Source organism: Nicotiana tabacum, chromosome 9 (assembly GCF_000715075.1).
Source record: "Nicotiana tabacum cultivar K326 chromosome 9, ASM71507v2, whole genome shotgun sequence".
Lineage (NCBI taxonomy): Eukaryota > Viridiplantae > Streptophyta > Magnoliopsida > Solanales > Solanaceae > Nicotiana > Nicotiana tabacum.
In genome coordinates this window covers 96,139,588-96,159,650 of record NC_134088.1, presented here as the reverse complement: position 1 = coordinate 96,159,650, position 20,063 = coordinate 96,139,588, and the positions used below count along the sequence as shown (strand labels likewise).

The following is a 20,063-nucleotide window of genomic DNA, read 5'->3' as shown; positions in this document are numbered from 1 at the left end:
CTCATCTCATCCAAAACGACCACTCTAGTGACATGATACATCAATACAATCTAAAGCCACAACCCGTGCAATCCGTGCACCGATAAGCAACAATCCAAATGTACTCAATCACGAAAATGATTCAAATAAGAGAACCGTCCCGCAAGCTCAACGGGTACCACCACAACGCAATGCTAAGAACCTATCACACACCGTAGAACCAAAACATATGAATCTAACACAAGGGACCATATCTCAACATAACTCTGCTGCAATGCGTGACCCCATCCAAAACACGGATCCATATGAAATACCTCAGCCATCATGCTCAAAATCAATAACCACGCGCAATCCGACATCAAGTATTCAAAGTGCATTACCATAACCACGGAGAGGCAGATGACACAATGCCACACAAAACCCGAAAGAACATAACTCATACGCCATCAACCATGCAATACCCAATTACTCATCTCGCTCAAATTCCGCTATAAAACCCAAATAGAACCGCACCAAGTGTGCTTATAACAAACGAATCACAACTCCTCGTAGCATAGAAGAGTAACTCACAGATCATTTCAGAACACGAATAAGCTCAACAACAACCGAATGGCACATCCCTCAATAATAGCAGTATGGAGCCAACCAATCCGGCTCGGTGTAGAATACACATCCTAATTTAGCCTACCAATGGACCCCCAAATCAACTACGGGCACCCACGAATAGACAAATAACCCTCCGAAAGCCCACAATGAATGAATCATAACACATACTATCACCTGGCTAGCTTCGGCCATGACTTCATAGTCCACAACCATGAAACAATCTGCTCTTGAGAACTCCCAGTCTCCAAATCCATAGAACACACGAATCACCATATCTGATCCCAACTCTACCGCCAGAATATCTAACACATCTCTCACACACGAGCATCCCATGAGGAATACTTCTAAAATTCCTCCGTGCCACATAGCAAAATTTGAATATTAGCAGTCGATCAACCAGGAGAGTGTCGCGGTACCAGTGAAGTATCCATAAATCAAAACACATTGCCCTTTCTGAAATGTATACTCTCATAAAGCCATACCAAATAGTAATATCATTTACCTAGTCATTTGAAATCGTCCATGCTGCCTAAGAATTTTATGACCTTCCCTTCCAAAACAGAACTGTTATCCCGTTCACGTAAATCTCAATCCCACACAACACACCGCATATACCATGCCATCCTAAGAAAAGTACGAGAACTTCATGGTCCACTCCGAGTCACAAGAATAATACATACTCGTTCAGTCAGAAACCTTCCATTTGATCTCACCCAGGAGAAAATCACTATACACCACATGCTCCTCACGCCAGTAGGAAATATACCCCTCGAACCTTGGTAAAAACCATTGAGAACTCTTCGAACCTATTTGCACATAACCAAGCTATCAGAACCGAATCTCTCTAACTCAACCCAGCCATGCATGTTGCCAAAACCCAAGAGCATTGCCACGAAACACCTGTAGAGACTAGCCACGTCATAAGATCCAAATGACTGATCATACCCATTACTGTGCTGATCCCACATACTACTAAGTTGTCCTATTTCTCCAAGTCCTTTTTAAATTGACTTCAAATTGATACTTCTCCTTGCTAGGACACCACGATCCTTAACCAAAATTTACCACACAAGAGACTCTAGTATAAAACCACAACGCCCTAAGGCCCATAAGCCGCTGACTTCCCTCTTAAACACCCCAAAGCACCACAACCGAGACACCCACTCTAAAGAGACCTTATGTGAACCTAAAACTGTTTTCTTCACCTTCTTGATACTGAAATGCATAATCCCCAACGATATAAAAATGCCACAAGTCTCGACACCGTCCAATGCAACTCTTAGTTTCTAGCTGTATACCAATCTTAAAAATTCCAAATCGCTACATTTAAATCTTAAATCCATTAGAACCATTCTCAAGAGTCATCCACTCTTCTCAAATATCAATTAAACTGACCAAACAGACCGAACGACCTGTGCCCCATTAGCACACCAACACCCAAGGGAGTAACCCACACTCCTAATCATCCGAGAAAATTCCTACTCCATGTACACTACATCCTTCGCGATTAACCACTCAATCATTACATGATTCCCATATACCCATAGAGTGTAGTACAACCCGTATCCAGAAATTCCCTTACTCGAGTCATCCTCAATCTCAACCCCTGCAGCCATAACTGATTCACTAGTATATCTCAAACCGAAACCAATACAACGTATAATCATGCAATCAACTCGTCGATAGCAAACTCCACCACTTGGCTCATAACCATAGGATAAAACACTCGATAACATCACGATACCCATACTCTATTACTGCCAGAATCCCGCACTAAAATTCAACTAAATCCTTCGTAAGCTCATGTAACACAAACCATATAATACCTTAAATCATCTGCAAATCTCGCATTCATCCTCGTAATAGTCAGGTCAACTGTTACAACCGATCCAAACTCAAATCGCATAAATATACCCCATTGATAGAAAAGAAAGCCCCCACACAACGTTATAAAAACCACACATCCGTAGATTACCTCGCAGGTTATAACCCACATGCTTAGCCTCAAACTGACATCTCTCTATACCTTTTCACAGCCACAACTACTAAGCAATCACTTAATCTCCCTGAGTCCGATCCCGACAATAAGACATGAGAACCTATTTCGTTCCAGCATTAAGCAACAGAAAGAATCCTTCAATGCACTCATACTCGAGACTGTACGTCACATCAAAACGAAAATCAAGCACCCAATGGCCCCTCCTTTACATTTCAAGGAAATATCTCGTTGGATTCAAATCATCTTAACACATCCTGCAGTCACATCATATTCATCATAAAGCCATCCAATCACATTTTCCACTAATAGGGACACCAACGGACATATAAGTCCCAAAAATACATGCTCACACAATTGAAATCTCCGTGCTCAGGCTACCGTCAAAACCCGGCCTCAAGTCCTCCAGACTGGCCCATCATCAGCATGCCAAAATCACATCTCGCACCTCAACCATGGAATCACAAGCCGTCGATGCACAGCTGATACCGAGCGCGCATGTGCGCATATGAATGCGTGGAAGGAATTCAAAGAGTTACGCTTCAAACGGAATCAATGCCGCATGATAAGGAAAGAAAGATGGGAAGTATATCCTGAATGCCCTATAACCTCTCGAAGATAGGTATGGACGTTATCATACCGATCCACAAGACTCTATTAGACACTTGCTCATAACTTGTAGAACCTATGAACTTAGAGCTCTGATACCAACTTGTCACGACCCCAAAACCACTAGTCGTGATGGCACATAACCCAACGCGCTAGGCAAGCCAACTAGTAACTATCCAATTTAAATTATATTAACAAGACAAATAAACGATAGTAATTTACTGAATTTTATACATTTTCCAAGGACTGGTAGTACAAATCATGAGCTTCTAAGAATAGAATTTACAAAGTTGAAATGAAATAAATACATCATCTGTTTGAAAAGTACATAAACAAAGTTTTATAGATCTAAAGCTACCACGAACAAGGGGAAGCTACAACCGGGACACAGGTACATCTTCAATCTAGCTCCCATCGAACACAGTAACATCAACAACCAACATATGCACGCAAGGTGCAGAAGTGTAGTATGAGTATAACCGATCCTATATACTCAGTAAGTAACAAACCTAACCTTAGGTTGAAAGTAGTGACGAGCTAACACAAGGTCGGGTCCAATACCAATATCCTACAGCAGTTCATAACAGCATAATACAAGTAATAAGAGATGTATCTCAGAAGTAAAATGCTCAGCTCGTTCACAGTTTCAGAAAATAGTCATGCTTTTCAAGTATCTTGGTGAAAACCCAAATCTTTTACCGAAAATGCCAAAAATACGAGTAAGTTTGAAAACTGTAATTTTTTCAAATATCCTTTCCACAATAAATAAGATGTTTCATTTTCTTTCCAGATAGCAAGGGTGAAATACCTCTCTATGCCCACATATCAATATGTGTAAAAGGTCATGAATGACGTGATACCATACAGCATGAGAAAAAATGCATCTTTATGCATGTATGTCATGGGTGCATGCCAATGCCATGTATGTCAGAGATGAATCATGTACTCACACTCTCAAAGTACTCAATCTTATTGTCTCACACTTTTCACTCATCATGCTCAATTACTCGGTACTGTATATGGCCCCCGCGGCCCAGGGAAGATCTATCCCGGAATATATACATCACTGACCATCAGTCACTCAGTACCGAGGAAGGCCAATCCGGCCCCATGGAGAAAATCCATCTCCAGGTATATAAATGCTTCGGACAAGATCCATGTCTAGGGAAGATCAATCCCTCAATATAATCAACCACGCTCACTGGGATGTACAGACTCCGGAGGGGCTCCTACATCCCAAGCGTTATAATTAGCACGGACAACTCACGTGCTATAATATCAATATCTGGATTCGCACGGACAACTCACGTGCTGCACGGACAACTCACGTGCTATAGTATCAATATCCTCACAAACATGCCCTCGGCCTCACTCAGTCATCAATCTCTCCAGTCTTACTCACGAGCTTACAATGTCATGAAACTAGCCCGACAACACGGATATGATGTATCAATAAATAATAGCTGAGACTGAGATATGATATGAATGCATGAATATGACTGAGTATGAAATATCAATATAATCAGTGAAATGACAGCAAGAAACGACCACTATGGGTCCCAATAATATCGGCGTAATGCCTAAACATTATATCTAGCATGAAGGACAGCTCATTTACTTTATCGCATGGTGAAAAAATGAATATTAACAAATAGGACTTCTATACAGTGCCATGAAAACAACAGAGTCCCAATTCACTTGGTGCACGCCCACACGCCCGTCACCTAGCATGTGTGTCACCTCAATACTAATCACATAACACGTATTTCGGGGTTTCATACCCTCAGCACTAAGTTTAGAAGAGTTACTTACCTCAAACAAGCCAATACCAATGGCGAGCAAGCCAAGCGATGCTCCAAAAATGTCATCCCACGTGTTCCGACCTCCGAACGGCTCGAAACTAACCAAAAACAACCCAAGTACATCAAATAAAGCCCAAGGAAACAATTCCAAATGAAAAAGATCGAATCTTTAATCAAAAGCCTAAAGTCGGCCAAAACGTCCAATCCGGGCCCGCACCTCGGAACCCGACAAAACTCACAAAATCCGATAACTCATTAAATTACGAGTCCAACCATACTAGTTTCACTCAAATCCGACTTCGAATCGATATTCAAAACTCAAAATTCATATTATGAAACTTTAGGCCAAAACCCCTAATTACCTCTTTGAAAATCACAATCCAATTACCAAAAACGAAGATAGATTCATGAAATATAACCAAGTGCGAGTAGAGAACACTTACCCCAATTCATATGGTGAAAATTGCTTCAAGAATCGTCTCAATCCGAGTTCCAAAGCTCCCAAAATGTAAAAATGGTCGAAACCCTCGAAATAGAGTACTTTATACTTCTGCCCAGGCATCCTCTTATGCGAATGCGGTAGAAGCCTCGCGTTCGCGAAGCAGAAACCCACACTGCCTCATTTTTCACTATGCGTTCGCGGCAAAACTCTTGCGAACGCGATGAAACACACTATCAGACTTCCGCGATCGCGGACAACTCACTGCGAACGCGATGAAGAATCCATATAAACTGACCAACCCCCGCTCAACATTACGCAAACGCATAGCCATGGACGCGGACACGAAGACTACAATCTTGAATCCATTGCGAACGTGACTTCAGAAGCACGAACGCGAAGAACAAATAGCTTCACTTACCAAACACCTTTCGCAATCGCGGCCAAGCCTTCGCGATCACGAAGAACGTCAGAAGCAACAGGTAACAGCAGAAAAATCAGCAATGCAAAAAAACCATTTGAAATGATCCGAACTACGTCCGAAACTCACCCAAGCCCCTCGGGACCCCGTCCAAATGTACGAACAAGTCTCATAATATAATACGGACCTACTCGAGGTCTCCAATCACACATAACAACATCAAAACGATGAATCGCACCTCAAATCAAAATCTATGAACTTTGAAACTTCAAACTTCCACAACCGATGTCGAAACCTATCAAATCATATCCGATCGACCTCAAATTTTGCACACAAGTCATATTTGACATTACAGACCTGTTCCAACTTCTGGAATCAAAATCTGATCCTGATATCAAAAGTTCACTCCCGGACAAACTTTTCAAAATTTTAACTTTCGCCATTTCGATCCAAATTCAACCACGGACCTCCAAATCACAATCTGGACGCGCTCCTAAGGCTAAAATTATACAACGGAGCTAACAGAACCATCAAAATTTCAATCCGAGGTCAAATGCTAAAAAGTCAAACTTGGTCAACTCTTTCAAATTTAAAGGTCCCTAGTTGAGAATCATTCTTCCAAATCAGTCCCGAAGAACCTGAAAACCAAAAACGATGATTCACATAAGTCATAATATATCATACGGAGCTACTCATACCCGTAAACTACCGAGCGAAGTGCAAATACTCAAAACGACCGATTGAGTCGTTACATTTAATTCAGTTAGTTAGATTTTATTTTGGGTAATTCTGGCTTTAGTTCAAACACGTATTAGAAAAGTATTACAATTTTATCAGACAGAATTTATTGAACAAATAATCAGGAATTGATATAGCTCTCGATCTTCAAGCTTTCTATTTGCAAGTTGCTCTGTGCTTCATATTAAACAAATTCATCTCAATTATCAAAATCAATGTTCACATAGCATTGTCCTTACAAAGCAGGCTATCTAGCATGGTCAAATAACGTTTGTGGCGGCGGTGATTTACTAAAATCCAATAGAAAAAAAATTTAGTTGATATAAAGTCTCAATTATTAGGTTAAGCCCTAATATGCACCATGATATAGGAAACTATATTACTAATCATAATTGATGAAAGATATAAAAATCATCTTTTATGTATGCAAGATATAAGGTGACATAACAAATTTTCATGAACCACTTCTTCTACCTCTACCGTGCAACCATGTAGCTAATTACAAGAAATATGTATGCTGAGTAATTTTATTTACCATAATAATTACTAATCAAGTATATCATTAAAAGAAAAAAATTCACTAAAAAGTAAAGCCAAAACAAACATAACTGAAATTTTTTAGCATTAAGAAATACAAGAATAAAGAAAAGGCAAAATCAAACCATGTTAGGAAAATTATCATTAGTTGTCAAATAAAAAAACGTTATTGGGATGCACCTTTACGAGAAGAAGCTTTGGACATGCTTATAGCATAGTAATAGGAATGCATTCAAATATGAAGTTTACTATATCGGCTTTACGTGATCTGAAGAGATACGCGGCAAATAGGCATGCTATAACCCTTTTTATATTGGTAAAAAGGTATTTTTATATATGTGGGATTGGTATAGCTTTAGAACTTCAATAATGAGTAGGACACTTAATTCGTATAAGAATTCCATGTGAATTCGTATTAGGATAAGTAATTTGGTGTGACAGTTTTATCCAAAACCCAATTATCTTTTCCAAAATATATTTTAACTTTTAAAGGGTATAAAATTAATATTTCAGGGATATATTTGTCGCTCAACATTTTGCGTAGAACATTCGTATTTTTATAATAAATCTATGTACGTGCTTTGCATGTAGATTTTAAGTCCATTATTTATACGAAGGAAGAAAAAAAGTTAAATTAATAAATGGTCATTAATTTTCTTTATTTTTTATTTGATTTTTCAACTCAATAAGTTTTTTGGACGTAAATCCATCCATAGGTTGAAAAGAAAAACAATTCATAGTAAGATTGATATATTCTGTAGATATGAATTTGAGCATAAATAAAGGGAAAAGTTTGCAACAAAAATTATAAATAAAATCGCTGAGCGAAATTTACTTGAATAAAAAATTTAGTACTAAGAACATATTATTCATCTGTTACGGCCTTATAATACTTTTTTTCTTCGATGACAGAACATATTTATGCATATGATGATATATAATCTCTTGTCGCTTCTCACACAGCAATTAAGCCGAACTTATACCCTTGTGCATAATTTAGTCTAGTTTCTTTCTCTTTATACCCTTCTCTCCAACTTGCATATCTCTTGTCGTTTCTCACACAGCAATTAAGCCGAACTTAAAGATGTAAACCATACTATAAATTAATAATGTATAACAGTAGTTAGAATGATTTTCTAAGATAAATTACTTTGAATAGAAGAAAATGACCTATAAAGATTTTCGATGACTTCTTGTGTTATATGTTAATGATATTGAGTGAGAAGGTTTTATACTACTAAAGTCACATTTATAATAGGTCATAATACGCATTTTCACAAAATACATGTGAAAACTGTAACATGAAGACTAAACCTTAGACATAAATGTAAATTCAGTCTGCCAATCACTAAAAGAGTAACTTATCTCCAATAACACATAGGAAAAATCATAAACTTAGCTAACACTTTGTCAAGCAATTACTTGCAAAAAAAAAATGCTATCTTTACGTGAAAGATGTAACTTTTATTTTCCATTGAAGAATTCCTTGAAAAAAGAAAAAAAATCAAGACAATAAAATCCTATATAATGTATTACCTATTTGGTTTTCGGTTGATCTTCATAACTGCATTCAACTCCGGTAAGACTTTCCCATATTGCAAACCATCCATGAATGTAATTTCCACCTTATCATAAAAAAAAAATCAACATCAGTCCAAGCGACTCAATTATGCACAGGGAATTTTCAAAATTATCAAAGTTATATTTCAAAGTTGAGAGTTGCAACTATATACGAGAAAACATATATATAATACAAAGAAACTATAATATTGGTATCCATTGGCCTCGTGATGATGAACGTACTAAAGTTTAATTTTCACAATCTCTGTATAGCAATGACAATAAAAAATAATAATCCAATTGTCACAAACTAAAAAGAAACATCCATTCAAATCTAGTTCTCATATAGCAAAATTTACATCCTTGTGAAGAATGGACGTTTGGTAGATAATATGATTTATGTTTGTTTTCAAATAGATACTCCAATCCAATTACATGTCTTTTTAACATAAAGGACTCCTAAATTTACTTGACTTCTAAGATAAATCTATTTAAAGCAGTAAACTAAAATAAAGGACGTATTTGACTTGGATTCAACAACTAATGGAATACTTTTACGTTTTTGTACATTAATATTATAAAGATATCTAATTAAGAAAGGGTATATATTTTGGTCTACCAACATTTAGCATGAAACATTCGTGCTTTTATAATAACTAGTATCTATAAACGTGCGTTGCACGTTGATAATGGCTATAATACTACAACAATCATCTAAATACCAAAAAATATTGTTGCATTAGCATATTACATGAATTCAAAATGAAAGACACAACATTAGGAATCATGAGGTTTGAATATTCAGATCTCAAGTGAACCACATTATACAGTTCAGTAAGAACTAAAAATTCAACTATTCACCATATCATCAACTATTTTTAAAACAACGCCAAACTGCAAACTTATTGAAGAGCTGGTGATTTCCCACCTTTTATCTTAAGGAAAACTGCCAGAAATTGCACTACCATCATAGCCACTCAGTAGGTAAACAAACAGCCAAGCTCATGGTCAAAAACCACCCGAAAATTCTAAGTCGGCAGGATATAATTTGGACACAGCCGCAGATTTTTATTGCTGATAACAAATGTTCGATGGCACTAACAGCAAAGCAAAACTTGTATTTCGTCAATCTTTTAATTGAAGCCAAAATTAAGACTGTCCTTCAAACTTGTTCTGCCACCATTCCATGAATTTAACCTGTGAAGCCATGGTATCGAGCCTGTATAGCTGCAGCCAGTGGTTGGCAACTTCCTGTCCAAATGTCCAGCCAAAGACAGCACCGGCTCCAAAAGACAATGCAGTACCTAACAAATGCAACGACATTAAGCAACCAAAATCAACTACCTCAACGTTCAAGGCTCCTGCCAAATTCTTGGTTCAAGGCAAAAATTTAACATGCTATACCCCTTTCTCTTTGCCATTCTCAAATTAGATTGGGGAAAAATAACAGGACAGACATCTTCATACATGATTAATTGAGATACCACTGAATCTGGTTTTTGTATTCTGAACAAGAATGTAGTTGAACAAGGCATTGGACCAGAACCTAAATTAGCTTAGGGAGCCAGACTATACAAGACAATGCAGGAGTGAAGCATTTTAAGGAGTTCCGCTCTAACCAAAAGATCTATTGACTGCTGAAAAGGGAAAATGGGAGGTCATCCAATACTGAAGCACTTCATACTTAGTTTAGCTATATGACCATAGGCACCAAATAACTAACTAGACAAAGGATGAAACTTCTGCGCACATAGAATTCTATGAACGAGAAGGAGTGAATAATTCTTGTTCGTAACAGGAGATAATTTCATGTCTCTTAGAAGCAAGGAGGATTTTCTATTTCAGATTAAGAAAGAGAAGCGTGAAAATGAATATGTAAGATAATTTATAGAAATACACATCTGTAAGGAGGTGCAACTATTGATCATTAAGGTCAGTTTGGAGTATAATATAAGACTGCTTGTAAGTATTAAAATTGATGCATACTGTAGATAGGTCTGCTAACATGTGGATATCTGACTTTCCAAAGATTTGATGTTGTCCAGGTTATAACCACCCCCCCCCTTCCATTTGTATCACATAATATGACTTTAACAAGCAAATACGGCAGTCATTAAAATTGATCAAAATACAACATTTATATCCTAAAGAATGAACTATTTAACAGTCAGTCAATTTAAGATCTGCTGATATACTTTCAATTCTGATCCTGTGGCACAAATATGTGTATATAAACAATAACGGACGTCCAATCTTTCAGAGTCCAAATAATCCGAGCATGGAAATAGATGAGACAAAATCAGTTAACAAAGTAAGTGGATGTTTCAACAGTGTATTCAGCTGTAGTGTTCTCAAGGTGTAAATTGGAAAAGTGCAGCAGTACCCCTTTTTTCTTGGGGAGGGGAGGAGAGGAGTGGAAGGAGAGGACCATCGTCAAAAACCTAACATACCATGCAGACTCCTTGAGTACTTCCAAGCAACGCCTGCAGTTGAAACAGCTCCAATTAGGCCTCCTACAGCACCAAATTTTGCTGCTTCCCTAGCAGTCTTCAGCTGGAAAGTATTAAAATCTCATCAGCTCCACATCACAAAAAGGAAAAATTAGGGGAACATTATGGTTTTAGGGTAAAACTGAAAGGAAAATAAAGCACCGGTGGAATTTCTTAGCATTTGAAGTAACTCCTTCAAGCAATCAATAAAACAATTATGCAAGTCCTCGTGTGCAATCAAGCGAACAGACAAAATAGATGCTCAGCATGCTCAAATAGAGTTAGCAACCAAAATAGTTAAATTTTCATTCTAGAATTTAGCAAAACAAGTAGATGGCAGAATGAAAACAATGCACCATTAACTATGAAAAGAAATCTTAGCTTGGAAGGAACAAGGATGACACACATAAGCTGATGTTTTGGATAAATGTTATTGTTTTCCTTTGGCTGGAGGCAGGGTATAAGTAAAACTTGAGGGAATCCTCATAAATATGGTGACAGCCATCACGAAACATCCTTTCTTCTATCTACTTAGTTATTTTGATAGAGCAAAAGGGACATCTTTCTTCGAAGTGGTAATTGGCCTTCTATTTTATTAATTATTTTGATAAAGCAAAAGAAAACAAAGTTTGCATAGTGAATTTTCGGAGATTGAGAATGTAGCAGAGCCAAGTTAATCTCCAAGGAAACTACTCGATTCTAGAACAGTCATGAAAACATTACTTCATCACAGGAAAAATACATTTCAAAGGTTCAAGAAATACGCATTAAGTACAAATTTCCAAATAATGAACAAAAAACAATTCCAGAGAATGGAAAAGAAATACTTCTGCTACTGAAGTAATTAAGCGAAAATTCAAGTAAACACCAAAGACCCAACCTAACAGAATCCAATAACTAAGCACCCAACGAAGCAGCTAACAGTAACAGAGGCACCTATGCAAGAGAGCATCCAAACACGATTTTCACTTTTTCAAAATGACATTACAGCCCTCAGTTTCTCTCCTAAAATTTAGCTAAACAGACAAACAGTTCAAAGGATCAATGACCACAGAACTCCATTTTCACCAAAACTTACCTCCTCTCCCCAAAAAAAGATATTAATAACAATAGCAGACAGACAGAAATAGAGAATCATATTGCCATATACCCAATAGTCGTACACAAAGAATGGATTCACATCCAAAATCTGTTGGGATAAGTCAGCCCAAAGATACTCTTAAAATGTTGGGCTAAGTCAGCCTAAACATACTCTTAAAATGGTGTGTTGTTGTCTGTTTTGAGCCGTGGCTACACGATTTTCCCAAAAGGTTCTTCCCAACACCTTATATGTAACTTCATTTTCTTTTTAGCTAACAATGTGGTAAAAAAAATGTGGGACTTTGTTCATATACCCAACAGAATCAAACAGCATCTACCAATCAAGACCAACCAAATATAACCCAAATCAAAAATCCACACACATACACACACACACACAAAAAGCTAAAAAGCCGTAAAGAAACGTATAGATCCACATACACACAGAGCTAAAAATGCGTAAAATAACGTATAGATCAAATAAATGAAAACCCAGATAAAGAAAATGCCGAAATAACTGCGGATGCACATATAAGTACCGAAAAATCAACGGGCAACTGGGAAAAGAAGAGGGGAATACATACAGTGGGTCCATGAAGAGGGTCAGAAGCAATGAATTCGTCGACATCAGCTGGAGACCAAGAAGGAAGTGGCTTGTCGCGCTTGATGAAGGGCGAGTAGTTGTCCAAGAAGGAGAACCTCTCTCCCCAGAACTCCTTGTATCCTTCCCAGTGTCTCCTCACGAATGACGATTCTTCTTCAGCCATTGATTGTTTGTTCGAATTTGCCTAAATTGGGGAGTTTATAGTGATTGTTTGTGTTAGAGCCCGTTTGGCCTAGGCGATAAAAAAATATTTTTAACTGCTGAAATTAATTTTAAAAATAAGTTATTATGCGTTTAGATAAAAAGTGTTGAAACTAATTATAAATACCTTAATTATTTGGCAAAAAATACTGATAAATATGTTTTTTTGTTAAAATGACTTAAATGCTCTTAAAATTATTTTTATTAATAAAAACATGACTTATACGAGTTTTTTGGATACCAAATTGATTCAAGTACAAAATAATTTATTTATCTTTTTATTTAATACAAATTTGATTAGATAAGACTATTTTTTATAAATTTAGATTAGTTTATGATAAGCTATAATACACTCATAACTTATAAGCTATAATATAAAAACTAATAATTTGACTACTACATTATATATGGCACTTTGCTAAAAATGTATACATCAAGCACATAAGTTCTTTTCTAAAAACGTGTATATCCACCACGTTCGTCTTTCATAACACAGTGCACACAAATTTTATAAAGTAAAGAAGATGGACGAATTAAGAGTTTCTAGACAACAAAGTGATATTCTAATACAGGGATTAGAGAAATCCGAGGTTCGAATATAGTCTCTAGGAGCTGAAATAGAGACAGCTCGAAGGTCGACTCTGGTGAAGAAGAACAGAGAAAGAGAGAAGAGAGAAGAGAGGAAAAAGAAGATTGTTATTGAAAGAACTGTAATTGTTATTCATACAAAGAATGTGATACAATCCTTATATGTAATAGTTGAGCTGTAATGAGATTCTCTTAACTTCTCAACTAACTCAACTAACTTCTAACTAACTTTTGGCTTCTACTAACTAACTTCCGGAACTAACCCCTAACCACCCTAACTGTCACATTCTTTATTAAAATCAGTCCACTTATACTAATTGTATCACTAATTACAATTTGTATAATAGTACATCCCCCCAAAAGAGATCCTTGTCCTCAAGGATCAAAGTGAGGAAATCGAATTTTAAGCTCAGTGTAGTATTCCCCACGTAGCATCATCAGCTGGTATTCCTTGCCATTTAACAAGCACTTGAGCCACTGCCTTATTTCCCCTTTTCACCATTCTTCTTTGCAAGACCAACTCTGGTTCTGGGCATTGAGGGTCAGCAATGTCGACTACTGGTGGATAAGAAATATGATCAGGAATAACATGATATTTTTTCAACAAGGAGACATGGACTGTTGGATGAATTTTGACTGATGCTGGAAGCAAGAGTGTGTAGGCTACAGAACATATCCTCTTGGTCACTTGAAAAGGTCCATAGAACTTAGAAGCTAGCTTGTGATATGGCTGAGAAGATATGTTTGTCTGTTTATAAGGCTGCACTTTCAAATACACCCAATCTCCAACTTGGAAGGATCTGTCACTCCTGTGTTTGTCAGCCTGATTCTTCCTCCTTAGCTGGGCTCTAGACAAATGATGCTTGAGAAGTTGAAGTTTGAATTCTCTAGTAGTGAGAATGTTATCCACTTCACTTGTAGCGGATTCACCAGGAATGTATGGTAGGTAAATAAGAGGATGTCTGCCATATAAAGCTTCAAATGGAGTGGTATGGATGGCTGAATGATAATTGGTATTGTACCAATACTCAGCCATAGGAAGACAAGCTAACCAACCAGTAGGATCTTCTGCACAAAAGCATCTAAGATAAGTTTCAAGACATTTGTTCACCACTTCTGTTTGGCCATCAGATTGTGGGTGGTAAGCTGAGGATATATTGAGTTGCACTCCTTGTAGAGCAAAGATCTCATGCCAAAAATTGCTCAAGAATACAGTATCTCTGTCATTGGTTATAGCCTCAGGAAAATCATGTAACTTCACAATATTTTCTAAGAAAGCTTGTGCCATTGTTTGTGTAGTATAAGGGTGTTTAAGAGCAAGGAAGTGGGCATACTTGCTCAATCTATCTACCACCACCATGGTAACTTCATACCCTTTAACCTTTGGTAATCCATCAATAAAATCCATGATAATTTGAGACCGAACAGTGTAAGGTATAGGTAATAGTGATAATAGACCAGGAGAAGCTGCTAGATCAGCCTTGTTCTTCTGACACACATCACAGCCTAGTACATAAGCTTTGACATCATTTCTGAGGTCCTTCCAATAAAATAGTGTCTACAGTCTATTGAGAGTAGCTTCCACTCCTGAGTGACCTTCATGTAAGGTGTTGTGCCAGTAGGAAATGATGGTCTGTCTAATGGATCCTTTGCCTACCACAAGTTTACCTTTCCTTCTTAGCTGCATATGAGACCAAGTTTACTGAGGATGTTTGTTGGAGTCTGCCTGCAATTCCTCAATTAGCTTCTTCACCTCTGGATCATGATTCCAGCTATCAATAATGGACTCAACATTTCAGAAGTTTGAGGAAAGACTACCATGGCTAATAGTTCAACACCAGTGATTCTAGAAAGTGCATCAGCCACCTTGTTTTCATCTCCTTTCTTGTATTCTATGATGTAATCAAAAGGCATGAGTTTAGTTAGCCACCTCAATTGAGTATTAGTGTGAATTTTCTACTCCATCAGAAACTTCAAGGCTCTTTTATTAGTCCTAATAATGAATCTTTGGCCCAATAAGTATTGAGACTACTTCATTACTGCATGCCCAATGGCAAGGAGTTCTCTATCATAGACAGACATAAGACTTTTCTTGTGAGATAAAGCCTTGCTAATGAAAGCAAGGGGATGACCCTGCTGCATCAGTACTGCTCCAATGCCATACCCCTAGCATCAGTCTCAGCCACAAAAGTTTTAGTGAAGTCAGGTAGAGCTAAAATAGGAGCTTGAGTTAATGCTTTCTTAAGCTCATTAAAAGCTTCAGTAGCTTCTGGTGACCATTTGAAGCCTTCTTTCTTTAGGAGATCAGTCAGTGGTCGGCTGATGATGCCAAAACTCTTAATGAACCTTCTGTAATAGCCCGCTAATCCCAAAAACCCTCTCAACTGTTTAAGGGTAGTTGGAATGGGCCAATTCTGTATAGCTATGATCTTCTGAGGGTCTGTAGAGACACCCTCAGCAGTAATGAAATGCTCCAGGTATTCAATCCTTTGAACTCCAAAAGAACACTTGCTTCTCTTAGAAAATAACTGATGCCTCCTCATTTCTTCAAATACCAACTGTAAATGTTGTAGATGATCTTGTATGCATTTCCTGTATATCACGATATCATCAAAAAAAACCAGAACAAACTTCCTCAAGAACTGATGGAATACAGAGTTCATAAGACCTTGGAAGGTAGTTAGTGCATTAGACAAGCCAAAGGGCATAACAAGGTACTCATAATGCCCTGAATGAGTCCTAAAAGCTGTTTTAGAAATTTCATCAACAACCATTCTTAGCTGATGATAACCTGATCTGAGATCTATTTTAGAAAAAACCACTGAACCTCCCAATTCATCCAACAAATCTTCCACAATAGGAATTGAAAATTTGTTCTTGATAGTGTGCTTGTTGAGATCCCTGTAGTCTACACACAACCTCAAAGTACCATCCTTCTTGCCTACCAAAACTACAGGAGAAGCAAATGGACTGCTACTAGGCTGAATTATGCCTTGGTCCAACATTTGTTTCACCAGACCTTCAATAATATCCTTTTTTACTGCAGGATATCTGTAAGGGAACGATCTCTCAGATGTAAATCTCAGCCAACCGCTTCTGTTCCATTTTGAAGGATAATTTGGTGATCAAATATCCCTCTAGATGGTGGTAATGCAGTAGGTTCATCAAACAAATCCTTATACTTTTCTAACAATGCTGTCAGATTAGGAATACTACTACTATTTTCACTACTAGTCTCCAAAGAATACCACTGCATACTCCTATATTCTACATATAGAATAACCTAAATCATTGCAAGTTGAGGTTGATTACCTCACAACTTAGCTATCTTCCCAGCATTGGCTGATTTGATTTGATTTCCAGCACCTATGAGCACATGTTTTCTTCCCTTGTAGAAGAATTCCATAGTAATCTTCTTGAAATTTATCTCGATATCTCCAAGAGTAACTAGATATTCCACATCTAATACCACATCATAGTTTGCCAGAGGTAATAGCATAAAATTGGCTTCAAACTCAGCATCCTGCAATAGCCAAGACAATCTGCAAGCCTTATCCACCTTCATGCCAGTACCATTTGCAGCAGCCACTACCTGAGAGCAGGTAGTTGTCACAGGACACCTTAGCTGTTGCACCAATTCAGAATTGATGAAGTCATGCCGGTACCATGTTTTCTATGAGAATTTGCATAGGTTTCTTGGTATTATAGCCAGTAACCCTCAAGCATTTGAACCTCATAGACCCATTCAATGCATGAACTGAAATCTCCATATGTTCTGTTTGTTCAGCCAATTCCACTATCTGTTCTGAATCCTCATAACTCTCAGCGTCTTCAGAGTTTTTAGTACTTGGCAGTTTATCAACTTCTAATGCATAAACCTGCTTAAGATTCTTGCATTTGTGGCCGAGTACATATTTCTCATTGCAGAAATAACACAATCATTTGGCCCTTTTTTCATTGGACTCCTCAACACTTAGCCTTCTTCTGTTAAATCCCCCACTAGAGTTTGGGGGTGGATCCTTCTTGGGAGCAGGTAAGGCCAGTAATGGCTTTTTCTGGAATCTTTGATCCACATTCCTTTTAAAATTAGTAGTTTGAGCTGGAGGTAATGATATCCTTTGCACGATCTCCTTCGATTGAGCATCTATGTAGGCTTCTTGCATCCTAGCTGCCTTGAATGCTTGAGCAAGTCATCTGGGATTAGTCATTTTCACAGCTATGTTAAGCTGCTCCTTCAGCCCTCCTATGAAACAACTGATTGCATTTTCCTGTGACAAGTTCACCCTTGTAAGACACCTTTTAAAAGCTGTATGATAATCCCTCACATTACCAGACTGGACAATCTTTTTCAATTCCTCCATAGGATCATTATATTTCTCTCCAAACTTTTCAGTCAAAGCCATGGCATACTCACTCCACTTAGGTGGCTGAGTGTAACTCCTATACTTCATAAAAGCTTGATGCCACTCCATAGCTTCACCTTCTAAGTGCAAAGAAGCTACCATCACTCTTTCTTCAGCTGGTACTCGATCGATTTGGAAAAACTGCTCTGCCTTGAACAACCATGATCTCAAATCATTTCCAAAAAATCTAGGAAATGAAATCTGAGTATATTTGGAATACTACCTACCATCTGTTTGATTTTCTTCCTCCTCAACATGATACTTATCAGAGGAATCCTTGCTGTTAGATCTAGATTTAGATCCACTAGGGTCAATTGCTTCATCTTCATTCCTTTTCGCGGAGTTCAACATTTGTTCTTTTAATTCACCTACTACCTGATCCAAGCCTTTCATGTGAGCAACTTCCCCAGCTAAAAAGCCTACTGTCGAAATCAATTGCCGCATCAATGCTCTGATATCACAAAGTTCGGCCACTGAATTTTTAACAGATTTATCCCCTTTCGTCATTTTTTGATATCCAAGAATCAACTGCTTTGATACCAATGATATTCTAATGCATGGATTAGATAAATCTGAGGTTCGAATATAGTCTCTAAGAGTTGAAACAGAGACAGCTCGAAGGTCGACTATGATGAAGAAGAACAGAGAAAGAGAGAAGAGAGAAGAGAGGAAGAAGAAGATTGTTATTGAAAGAACTGTAATTGTTATTCATACAAAGAATGTGATACAATCCTTATATGTAATAGTTTAGCTGTAATGAGATTCTCTTAACAACTTCTCAACTAACTTCTAACTAACTTTTGGCTCCTACTAACTAACTTCTGGAACTAACCCCTAACCACCATAACTGTCACATTCTTTATTAAAATCAGTCCACTTATACTAATTTTATCACTAATTATAATTTGTATAACACAAAGCTTTCACATGCTTCAGAACTTGATTGTTTCATGAGGATGGCCACAGAACTGTTGGTTTTGGAGAAAAGTCGTGAAAAAAGGGGAAAGAATGAAGGTAGGGAGAGGGTTAGGGTTTTATTTTAACAAAAATTACGAAATAATATTAGGGATATGATAGTAAAAACTTTGGTCAAATCTAAAATGCTTATAAGGTAAAAAATGATAAGTTGGAAGTGATGACTTATGACTTATCGCTTATTTTAGCTTATAAGCACTTTTAATTTTCCCAAACACGTAGATAAGCCGAAAATGGCTTATAAGCTGGTAAGCTTAGCCAAACACCCTCTTAGTCGCACCCACACCTCTTATAGCCTGTTTGCCCAAGTTTCTCCAAGTTCAAAAGCACTTTTTTTTTTTAAATACTTCTTCTTCTTTTTTTCAAATTTGAAGTGTTTGGCCAAGCTTTTAGGAGAAAAAAAGGTGCTTCTAAGGAGAAGCAGAAGCAGTTTTGGAGAAGCAGACACTTTTGAGAAAAATACACTTAGAAGCACTTATTAAAAACTTAGCCAAACACTAATTGCTGCTTAGAAGTACTTTTTAAATTAATTAGCCAAATACAAACTGATTCTCACCAAAAGTACTTTTGAAAAAAAAAACCTTCTCAAAAGCTGATTTTTCCAGCTTAGCCAAACGAGCTATAGTCATTGGACTAGTCTGCTGCAAGGGCCAAAATGGTACTAAGTACAATGTTTGATAGGAGGAATTAAAAGATTATACTTTGGATAACTAATATGCAAGTTAAGGAAGCTAAACTATATATGTACAATACAATTGCTATTTATTGATACAGGTCAAGGACATAAAAGTAATTTTGTATCAAGCAATTTTTTTGTAACTCTAATTTCAACTTGGATTATATAGGTCAGCTCCTGGCCATTACACATGTTGCATAGCGAAGACATGATTATCTGAAACCCGACTAAGAAGAGGGCAAACTTATATATCCCCTTTCCTCCTTGGACACCCATATTATGCGTTGAATGAAATTTATGAACTGAAGAGACATATAACAGGAGGGAAATGAGCCTTCATGCTATTTACAAGGTTGAAAT

General features: G+C 37.3%; 1 protein-coding gene and 1 long non-coding RNA gene across 2 annotated transcripts; both read right to left on the bottom strand.

Moving 5' to 3' along the window:
* Positions 1-3,381: 3,381 nt before the first annotated feature.
* Positions 3,382-8,752, bottom strand: LOC142164260 (uncharacterized). Its single transcript, XR_012694969.1, has 4 exons — positions 8,664-8,752; positions 5,436-6,490; positions 5,003-5,090; positions 3,382-3,758 (listed from the first exon to the last, which is right to left on the bottom strand). It is a non-coding gene; the product is annotated as an uncharacterized LOC142164260 (long non-coding RNA).
* Positions 8,753-9,524: 772 nt separating this feature from the next.
* On the bottom strand, positions 9,525-13,082 carry LOC107811189 (succinate dehydrogenase subunit 6, mitochondrial-like). Its single transcript, XM_016636074.2, has 3 exons — positions 12,841-13,082; positions 11,138-11,240; positions 9,525-9,991 (listed from the first exon to the last, which is right to left on the bottom strand). Exons 1-3 carry the CDS (start codon positions 13,021-13,023, stop codon positions 9,837-9,839), a joined length of 441 nt encoding a protein of 146 aa, XP_016491560.1. The 5' UTR covers positions 13,024-13,082; the 3' UTR covers positions 9,525-9,836.
* Between the last annotated feature and the right edge of the window lie 6,981 nt (positions 13,083-20,063).

What these genes read in the sequence shown, in the direction of transcription:
- LOC107811189 (XM_016636074.2), bottom strand. Translation starts at nt 13,023, where the DNA reads ATGGCTGAAGAAGAATCGTCATTCGTGAGGAGACACTGGGAAGGATAC. An exon ending in ACCCTCTTCATGGACCCACT is followed by an intron (nt 11,241 to 12,840) that starts GTATGTATTCCC and finishes AATACTTTCCAG; the next exon opens with CTGAAGACTGCTAGGGAAGC. An exon ending in GTACTCAAGGAGTCTGCATG is followed by an intron (nt 9,992 to 11,137) that starts GTATGTTAGGTT and finishes TGCATTTGTTAG; the next exon opens with GTACTGCATTGTCTTTTGGA.